The 10,734-nt window shown below is 42.1% G+C and overlaps 1 protein-coding gene across 1 annotated transcript in view; it reads left to right on the top strand.

The window, feature by feature from the left end:
• Window positions 1–10,509, top strand: part of LOC310856044 (uncharacterized protein) — a 129,060-nt gene extending 118,551 nt beyond the window's left edge. Inside the window, exons 43-46 of the mRNA XM_083761262.1 lie at window positions 445–1,893; window positions 5,432–5,453; window positions 6,315–6,444; window positions 9,316–10,509. Coding sequence (XP_083617388.1) covers window positions 445–1,893; window positions 5,432–5,453; window positions 6,315–6,444; window positions 9,316–9,591 — 1,877 coding nt within the window. The 3' untranslated portion in view covers window positions 9,592–10,509. The remainder of the gene's footprint in view (window positions 1–444; window positions 1,894–5,431; window positions 5,454–6,314; window positions 6,445–9,315) is intronic.
• The last annotated feature ends 225 nt before the right edge of the window (window positions 10,510–10,734 follow it).

The following is a 10,734-nucleotide window of genomic DNA, read 5'->3' as shown; positions in this document are numbered from 1 at the left end:
TGCTGTATAGTGTATAGCCTACCCGATCAGCGATCACCAGGGGGCAGCGACAACACACACACAATAGCCTTCTATACTATCGGGGGCACGGTGGCACAGTTGGTAGTGCTGTCGCCTCACAGCTAGAAGGTCCTGGGTTCGATTCCCGCTCGGGGACGCTGTGGGTGCTGGCGGCGTGTTCCCTCCTCCGCGTCATCAGTGCCCATACCCGAAGGCGGGGTTGGCGAAAGGGCCTTTCTGTGTGGAGTTTGCATGTTCTCCCCGTGTCCCCTAGGGTGTAGGTACCCTCACAAAAAACATGCAGTAATCCTGGTCACTAAACTGCCTCCCCCTGGCCCCTGAAAAAAACAATAGCCTTCTATATAATGCTGCGCATACATATTATATATATTTAAAAAAATACCCAGCATATTAGCCTTACATACCCGCCCCCTATGTCTACAGGTCGACTCAAGTTATTTTTTTCATTTCAGTGTGAGCGCTGTATTGAATACCCTTCATTTCAGTTTGAGCGCTGTATTGAATACCCTTCATTTCAGTGTGAGCGCTATATTGAATACCCTTCATTTCAGTGTGAGCGCTATATTGAATACCCTTCATTTCAGTGTGAGTGCTGTATTGAATACCCTTCATTTCAGTTTGAGCGCTGTATTGAATACCCTTCATTTCAGTGTGAGTGCTATATTGAATACCCTTCATTTCAGTGTGAGCGCTGTATTGAATACCCTTCATTTCAGTGTGAGCGCTATATTGAATACCCTTCATTTCAGTGTGAGTGCTGTATTGAATACCCTTCATTTCAGTGTGAGCGCTATATTGAATACCCTTCATTTCAGTGTGAGTGCTGTATTGAATACCCTTCATTTCAGTGTGAGTGCTGTATTGAATACCCTTCATTTCAGTGTGAGCGCTGTATTGAATACCCTTCATTTCAGTGTGAGTGCTGTATTGAATACCCTTCATTTCAGTGTGAGCGCTATATTGAATACCCTTCATTTCAGTGTGAGCGCTGTATTGAATACCCTTCATTTCAGTGTGAGCGCTATATTGAATACCCTTCATTTCAGTGTGAGTGCTGTATTGAATACCCTTCATTTCAGTGTGAGCGCTATATTGAATACCCTTCATTTCAGTGTGAGCGCTATATTGAATACCCTTCATTTCAGTGTGAGTGCTGTATTGAATACCCTTCATTTCAGTGTGAGTGCTGTATTGAATACCCTTCATTTCAGTGTGAGCGCTATATTGAATACCCTTCATTTCAGTGTGAGTGCTGTATTGAATACCCTTCATTTCAGTGTGAGTGCTATATTGAATACCCTTCATTTCAGTGTGAGTGCTGTATTGAATACCCTTCATTTCAGTGTGAGCGCTGTATTGAATACCCTTCATTTCAGTGTGAGTGCTGTATTGAATACCCTTCATTTCAGTGTGAGCGCTATATTGAATACCCTTCATTTCAGTGTGAGTGCTGTATTGAATACCCTTCATTTCAGTGTGAGTGCTATATTGAATACCCTTCATTTCAGTGTGAGTGCTGTATTGAATACCCTTCATTTCAGTGTGAGCGCTGTATTGAATACCCTTCATTTCAGTGTGAGTGCTGTATTGAATACCCTTCATTTCAGTGTGAGCGCTATATTGAATACCCTTCATTTCAGTGTGAGTGCTGTATTGAATACCCTTCATTTCAGTGTGAGCGCTATATTGAATACCCTTCATTTCAGTGTGAGCGCTGTATTGAATACCCTTCATTTCAGTGTGAGCGCTGTATTGAATACCCTTCATTTCAGTGTGAGCGCTATATTGAATACCCTTCATTTCAGTGTGAGCGCTATATTGAATACCCTTCATTTCAGTGTGAGCGCTGTATTGAATACCCTTCATTTCAGTGTGAGCGCTATATTGAATACCCTTGCGCAGCAAACACTGTCCGTATTGAGCCAATAAAATAGGCTACCACACGTTATTGTATAACAGCCAGAGCCAGGCACATATTGCTCAAAAACATTTAGACGTTCGGGAGGTCTTATCGCGTTGTAATGATTTCAGAAGGTTTATAGCGCAGCACGGTTTATATATTATACACCATAGGATAGATCAAGTCATGTGACGCATCACCGCCACAAATAGTGCTACAGCGTTATCTAAAATGCACTTCCGCCTACCTCACCGTCAGTTACTTGAATTCATGAACATTTACATGGCTCCCTGAGAGAGAGAGAGAAAAAGAAAAGCCATGCGTGCGTGGAAGTCAGTTCCACGGGTCTGGTCGCTTGCAGAAAAGTTTACAGACAAAGAAGGACGGACAGAACTCTTTTGACTGACAAAGAGCTGGCGATATTTATCCCATTCTGAACGGGAACCCATTTTGGTGTTAGCATCATGTTATGCTTTAGCTATTGAAAAATAGCAGATCTACAAGCTCATAGCGCGCCACCGAGTGGCGCGCTATGAGCTTGTAGGTCTGCTATTTTTGAAAAATCTACGATCGACTGACATTTTTAGAATCTGATCTCAGGTCAGAATGGGTTAAGTTCATCAGACTAGTGTGTGTCCAGTGGAAACCTCGTATGAATCTGATCTCAGGTCAGAATGGGTTCATCAGACTAGTGTGTGTCCAGTGGAAACCTCGTATGAATCTGATCTCAGGTCAGAATGGGTTAATCAGACCAGTGTGTGTCCAGTGGAAACCTCATATGAATCTGATCTCAGGTCAGAATGGGTTAATCAGACCAGTGTGTGTCCAGTGGAAACCTCGTATGAATCTGATCTCAGGTCAGAATGGGTTAATCAGACCAGTGTGTGTCCAGTGGAAACCTCGTATGAATCTGATCTCAGGTCAGAATGGGTTAATCCACAGCAGCAGGCTATAATGCCGGTTTTAGCGTGCCCTCCGAAGTTCCGAACCATCAGGATATATATATATATATATATTTTTTTTTTTATCATCACCACCAGACATTGTTATTTCTGCAAACCGCATATAACAAATATAACGTCTAAAACAACATTCAGTCTACATGTTGATGCTGCGAGTACATTCGTAATGTAAGTTTGCCTACATGTGGAAGTAGTTGGAATGCAAAATGACCCGTTAGCTTTGAACAATGCCTGTCTGCAGCCGGGAGGGAGGTGTGAACCTCACTGCTGTGTTGTTTTTGGCAGCAAATTTCTATTTTAGTTTAGTCATAGTCTTTGGACTGAAACTTCATTTAGTCACATTTTAGTCACCTGGAAAGTCTTAGTGTTAGTCTAGTTTTAGTCGACTAAATGTCATAAGATTTTAGTCGACTAAATCTACAGTTGATTTAGTCGACTAAAATGTATTTTGGCGGGCCTTGATGCCGTCTTAATGAGTGTTTTTACACTTGCTGAAAATAGCCGATCTACAAGCTCACAACGCGTCGCGTTGCGACACGTTGTGAGCTTGTAGATCAGCTATTTTCAGCATGCAACCAAGTGTAAAATGACTTAGTTTAATTAATTTTTCATTAAGTTCCATTTAGTTTTCGTCAGTGAAAAAAGGTTGTCGACGAACATTTTTCGTCTTAGTTTTAGTCGACGAAAACAACACTGGCTGTGAGTACATTCGTAATGTAAGTTTGCCTACATGTGGAAGTAGTTGGAATGCAAAATGACCCGTTAGCTTTGAACAATGCCTGTCTGCAGCCGGGAGGGAGGTGTGAACCTCACTGCTGTGTTGTTTTTGGCAGCAAATCTCTATTTTAGTTTAGTCATATAGTCTTTGGACTGAAACTTCATTTAGTTTTAGTCACATTTTAGTCACCTGGAATGTTTTAGTGTTAGTCTAGTTTTAGTCGACTAAATGTCATAAGATTTTAGTCGACTAAATCTACAGTTGATTTAGTCGACTAAAATGTGTTTTGACAGGCCTTGATGTCGTTGTAATGACATATTTTACACTTTTACACTACAGCAGATATACAATCTCACAACGCGTCGCAGCGCGACGCGTTGTGAGATTGTATATCTGCTATTTTCAGCATGCAACCCAGCATAAAACTGGATCTCTTGTCCACTAGTCCCTTACTAACATTTTAGTCTAGTTTTTATTTGTTGACGAAATTGTCAGTATATTTAGTCTTAGTTTTAGTCATCATTTTATTTAGTTTTTATTTAGTTTTAGTCAGTGAAAAAAGGTAGATTTAGATTTAGATTTTACGGGGGTCAGTTTCGAATTGCAGCCGTCCGTAGGTGCCCTTTGAGAGCGGTTTTGAAGGAGTCAAGGGATTCACATGTCCTAATGACTGTTGGTAGGGCGTTCTACATTTTGGTGGCATAGGAGCGAAAATAATTTAGTCCCTTGTTTGTGCCGAATCTGGGTTGTACATGGTTTGTTGCACTCCCTCTGGTGTTGTGGGTGTGGACTTCGTTTACATTAAGGAAGTATTTAGACAGGTACATGGGTATCTTGGTGGTGTATCGAATCTTGTGGACCAGACCCATTGCAAGATGCTGTACTCTGTCGTCGACCCTAAGCCATCCCAGCCTGTCAAAGTGGGCAGGGGTGAGGTGGGTTCGGGGGGTGAGGACAAGTAGGAGCCTGACCAGTTTGTTTTGGGAGGTCTGGAGCCTTGTTTTAAGGGCCTTTGAGGTGCTGTGGTACCAGGAGGTGCATGCATAGTCAAAGAAACCTTGTACGAGGGCTCCTGTTAAGGTCTTCAAGGTGTTTTTGTTGACCAGTGAGGAGATCCTGTAAAGAAATCTTGTTCTTTGATTGACTTTTTTTATTACGTTGGTGGCCATTTTATCACCGGAAAGATTGGCCTCCAGGATGGAACCTAGGTAGGTAATTTGATCTTTCCGTGTGATAACATTGTCACCCACTCTAACCAAGAAGCCATCTGCCTTGCTGAGATTACTATTTGATCCGAAGAGAATGGATTCAGTTTTTCCCAGGTGTAAGGATAGTTTGTTAATATTTATTGTGTTTTTCAGGTCTGTTCTGTAATATACTGTGTGTATAGGTGTATTATACTGTTGTCACAGGTTGCTCCCATGGCTCGCTACTTAACAACAATATAGGAGCTGCCCTGACCTAAAAGACGTGGATGGACGTGTGCGTGTGCGCGTGCATATGTCAAACTAAATCACTACTTAACAACAATATAGGAGCTACCCTGACCTAAAAGACGTGGATGGACGTGTGCGTGTGCGCGTGCATATGTCAAACTAAATCAAAAACGGCACCGGCCCCCGTATCAACAACACCCCCGGTCCACTCACCTGCTGGCTACGGCCAGCTCTGTCGTTGGCCCACAGCCGAAGAGCGGTGCTGGATCGGTAGTCGTTCAGGTGCGGGGATAACAACCCGCGTAGGTATTCTTTTTATATCTTTAGTTTGTTTTCTTCTTTTTTTGGTCCCCCGTAGGGTATTTTCTCTTTTTATGTATTAGTCTTTGCACAGCGCCGACACAGGATGGCAACAGGTGACCGTCAGTAAACTTTCCCACTACGCGAAGCTCCACTATCCTCTCAACCCACTTTAAACTATAAGCCTACGTAGGACAGCGCTATCCATCCGTGGTGCTTATCTTCTAGTCCAGTGCGGCTGGTCGGTGGCCTTCGTATGTGCGGGTCGGTAACACTGAGTCGCGTCCTCCTAACAGTTGCCTCACTCCCTAACCGCCATGCTGTCCAAACCTTTCCTCCGTCTCTCGTCACGTTGTTATGACGTCTATTTTATGACGTCGTGCTTGCAGTGGCCGGCCTCCAATGTTGTGACGTAGAGGCGGTGCCAACACAATAAAAAAAAAAAAACCCGCCCCCTAAGATCTTCCACTGCTGGCCTGCTCGCTTTGCCTAAAAAAATGGCAACTAAAAAATACGGGGAAGCAGCTTTTTGCTTCTACGGGCCGTCGGCATGGAACAAGCTCCCTCTGTACCTTCGTCAGGCAGCCTCTGTAGACATTTTTAAAGCTCAGCTCAAGACCCACTTCTACAACATTGCCTTTAAGTGATCTTATATTTCTTGTTATTCATGTCCTCACTGTATTGCATTACTGCTTGTTTTTTAATGTCGTTGCCTTGCTTTTCTTTTATGCTTTGCTTTTATTTTATTCTCCATTGTTCTGTAAAGCACTTTGAGCTGCATTTGATGTCATGAAAGGTGCTATACAAATAAAGTTTTATTATTATTATTATTAATAAAACAAATAAACAAACCATGTGTGCATGAGGTGGAATGATATGACTGATGTATGTATATGTGAGACCCTCTGCTGCCCCAGAGCACAATATCCTAACGGTGTGTATAGGTGTAATATACATACTGTATGGTGTTGTTTCAGGTCTGCCATTCACGGTAGAGGTCTGTTCTGTAAGCGGAACATCGAGGCTGGGGAGATGGTGATCGAATACGCAGGAAACGTCATCCGCTCTGTCCTCACCGACAAGAGAGAGAAATACTACGACGGGAAGGTGAGAGACTGTTATAAACATGTTATAACCATGTTTTAATGTGTTATCAACATGATATAAACATGTAACAAAACATGTTATAACACCATGTTCTGTGTCCTTGACATGGTGTTATAAACATGTTATAACTGTTAATAATGTGTCCCCAGGGCATTGGCTGCTACATGTTCCATATCGATGACTCTTACATGGTGTTATAGACATGTTATGTGTTATTAACATGTTTTAATGTGTTATAAACATGTTATAACATGTATTAATGTGTCCCCAGGGCATCGGCTGCTACATGTTCCGCATCGATGACTTTGACATGATGTTATAAACAATGTTCCCCCTAACGTGCGCCCGTGCGCGCGCGCGCACATGGCCAAATGCTCCCGCGCACAACTGAAATCTGTCGCGCACAGACACCGACGCTGGTGTAAAAAAAAGTTTTCTTTAAAAGAAAAAGGTGTTCCCCCCGAGTATCATCTACATTACAGTAATAATACCTATCCCGAGTCGACATTTGCCCACACTTTATTTCTATTTACTTCACAGTTTATTTAGATTACACACACACACTGAGGCGAGGCGACAGACAGGTCTCCTCCCCTCCTTTTTTGACTCTTTGCTCTCCTCTCCTCCTGTATATACTGCGCCCAGTGCGCCGTCTGCGCGGCCTTAGGTGGAGACGTAAGGAGCAGGCAGCACTGCAGTGCAGTCAGTGTGTGAAACCCCAAGAACCAGATAAGATCGCGTTGCGCCTTGGACCCGTGCGTTGATGGGACATTTAGATTTAAAAGGCGAACGGATGGAAGTGCGGCTGTGCGCAACAAGGAGAGGGGGAATAACGTTAGCTTCGCATTAGCTGGTTAGCTAACGTTGTTATCACTACAGCACAACAAGCCTCCGCAGTCCAGTGTACTTGTGAATGAAACAACATGTGGAAGTTAACATTAATCTCTAGCGGTCTAGTCCCATATGGAACCTCTCTCTGTAATTATTATCCAATCTGTTAATACAGCTTTCTTCAATCAATCCCTCTGCTAGCTGGCGTAGTAGGGGCTGTTGACGTTCGACAATCTGAGAAACTATAGGAGTTGACACACCAACAAACTCGGTCTTAGTGTGTGTGTGTGTGTGTCCCAATAAAGTTTTTACGGTTTCTCATGCCCCCCAAGTAATGCACAATTAGTAGGCTATCCATATACCAGTCGTTCTCAACCTGTGGGTCTCCACATGATTTGGGGGTGGGGGGAGGACCCCAGATGACAGTGAAGTGACAATTTAAGGACTTTTAAGACTTTTATAATACCTCAAAGGCTCTAAAAGAAAAAATACCATTACTGCATCAAAAGTAATCAGCAAACCATGCTATAAAAACTGGTCAAACTGGTGAAAATAGCCGATCTACAAGTTCACAACGAGCTTGTAGATTGGCTATTTTCACAATATTTATCTGTGGAACCATTCTGTTGCTTGTCTGGGTGGGGGGGTCCCCAGTTCAAATATGATTACTTTGGGGGGTCACAGCCTGAAAAGGTTGAGAACCACTGATAACTGAATATTTCTAAAAATGCTAGCCTACCACCTTGATATAAAATAAAAATGTTGTAACTTGCGTAACCTTATGTAACTATTCATTGATTCACTCGTATACCAAAATCCATTTGGAAAAAAGAAAAAAAATCACACCTGTGTGAAGTGAGGGGCGCTCACTTCGCATTATGTAACGTTTGGATAGTTGGTGTCAAGGTGACGTATGTTTGCTCAGTAGTTGCTGATGTCTGCTCAGGAGGTTTGAGTGTTTGCTCAGACCGGAAAAGAATTAGAGGGAACATTGGTTATAAACATGTTATGTGTTATTAACATGTTATAAACATGTTTTAATTAGGGATGCCAAACGACTCATATTTGGCCAATCGACGTGTCGAACGATTCTTTTCCTATTCATTTCATTATTTTAATATTTCTGTTGTTGCTGCGCAGCAGTTGAGGAGAACGCAACTATGCATTCCTTTAAGCAACACAACTTCTGCAGCTGCATCCATATGTTTAGAATTTGCATCAATGACGAGCCCCGTAATGAACTGATACGGGACGCACGTTGTTCCATATTTTAATGTCGGGTCGGGGAATAAATAACGGCGGGATTTATTTGACAACGATCTGTCCTGCTTTCTTCACAAGTAGAGAAGAGCGCTCACCGCTCAGAACAGAGCAGACCTGTGGCTGTTATAAACATGTTTTAATGTGTTATAAACATGTTTGAATGTGTTATAAACATGTTTTAATGTGTTATAAACATGTTTTAATGTGTTATAAACATGTTTTAATGTGTTATAAACATGTTTTAATGTGTTATAAACATGTATTAATGTGTTATAAACATGTATTAATGTGTTATAAACATGTTTTAATGTGTTATAAACATGTATTAATGTGTTATAAACATGTTTTAATGTGTTATAAACATGTATTAATGTGTTATAAACATGTTTTAATGTGTTATAAACATGTTATAAACATGTTTTAATGTGTTATAAACATGTATTAATGTGTTATAAACATGTTTTAATGTGTTATAAACATGTATTAATGTGTCCCCAGGGCATCGGCTGCTACATGTTCCGCATCGATGACTTCGACGTGGTGTTATAAACATGTATTAATGTGTTATTAACATGTTATAAACATGTATTAATGTGTTATAAACATGTATTAATGTGTTATTAACATGTTATAAACATGTTTTTATGTGTTATAAACATGTTTAATGTGTTATAAACATGTTTAATGTGTTATAAACATGTTATAATGTGTTAACATGTTATAAACATGTTTTAATGTGTTATAAACATGTTATAACATGTATTAATGTGTCCCCAGGGCATCGGCTGCTACATGTTCCGCATCGATGACTTCGACGTGGTGGACGCCACCATGCACGGCAACGCGGCGCGCTTCATCAACCACTCGTGCGAGCCCAACTGCTACTCGCGCGTCATCAACGTGGAGGGGCAGAAACACATCGTCATCTTCGCCCTGAGGAAGATCTACCGCGGAGAGGAGCTCACCTACGACTACAAGTTCCCCATCGAGGACGCCAGCAACAAGCTCAACTGCAACTGTGGAGCGCGGCGCTGTCGCCGCTTCCTCAACTGAGACCGTTAAAACTGACCAGAGGGAGTTATGGTTATTATTAAGCCTTACATTAAGGTGTTTCCACTGGACCGCTCGCCGGCCGCGGGATTTAAGCCACTAGGAGACGGGAGAGGAGCTGGGAACTGCCCTGCCCTGCCCTGTTGTGGGGGGGGAGGGGAACTGCCCTGCCCTGTTGGGGGAAGGGCCCTGTACGGGGTTGGGGTAAGGGCCCTGCCCTGTTCGGGCTAACAGACTAACTATCAATACATGTCTTTCCTGCTTTACTTTTCGCGCGACAGCCTATAACCAATAGAGAAGTGCGTGTGTGCAGCGTAGCGCTAGTTGAGCAGCGTTAGCCTAGCGTTAGCAGAGCAGCGTTAGCCTAGCGCTAGCGGTGCAGCGTTAGCATAGCTGACGTTCTCCTGTTGGTATTTATATGACACCTTGACGTGTCACAGCCTTATCCGTTTTATCACCAACCAATCAACGCTATAGGCTTCAGTTCCTGTTGATTTGTTTTCTTATTATTTAAGAGATTTATTTTATTTTTCTGATTAATGTTTCTTTTGTGTTTTTTGGACACGTCTAAATAATCACGTCGTTTCCAGTGAGGAGGAGGAGCTTGTTTAAACTCTGGAGCCAATCAGATCGCCAGGACCTGTTTCAACCTTAATGTGTGTTTATTTTTATAATTTGTTTTACGTTGGTTCACCTTCGACATTTCTTTGTAGAAAAACTGTAGTTATTTTATCGACATGGTGCTAACATGAGGACGGCTCTTTTAGAAGCTCTTCATTTTAAGGTTTTTTGTTTTGTTTTGTTTCGTTGAGGTTAAACATGCAAATCCGGTAATTCATTATAATAATAAGCGTGTATGTGTAAATTAATGTATGCCCATTAAAACACACTGTACTTTTAAAGAGACACTTGAATCAGGTGTCTTAACCCATTCTGACCTGAGATCAGATTCATACGAGGTTTTCCACTGGACACACACTGGTCTGATTAACCCATTCTGACCTGAGATCACATTCTAAAAAATGTCAGTCGTTCTTCGATTTTTTTCAAAAATAGCAGACCTACAAGCTCGTATCGCGCCACTCGGTGGCGCGATATGAGCTTGTAGATCTGCTATTTTTCAATAGCTAAAGCATAACATGATGC

The sequence above is a fragment of the Protomyctophum parallelum genome (genome assembly GCF_964188405.1).
Source record: "Protomyctophum parallelum genome assembly, chromosome: 3".
NCBI classification, from domain to species: domain Eukaryota; kingdom Metazoa; phylum Chordata; class Actinopteri; order Myctophiformes; family Myctophidae; genus Protomyctophum; species Protomyctophum parallelum.
This window is presented reverse-complemented; position numbering and strand designations above follow the sequence as displayed.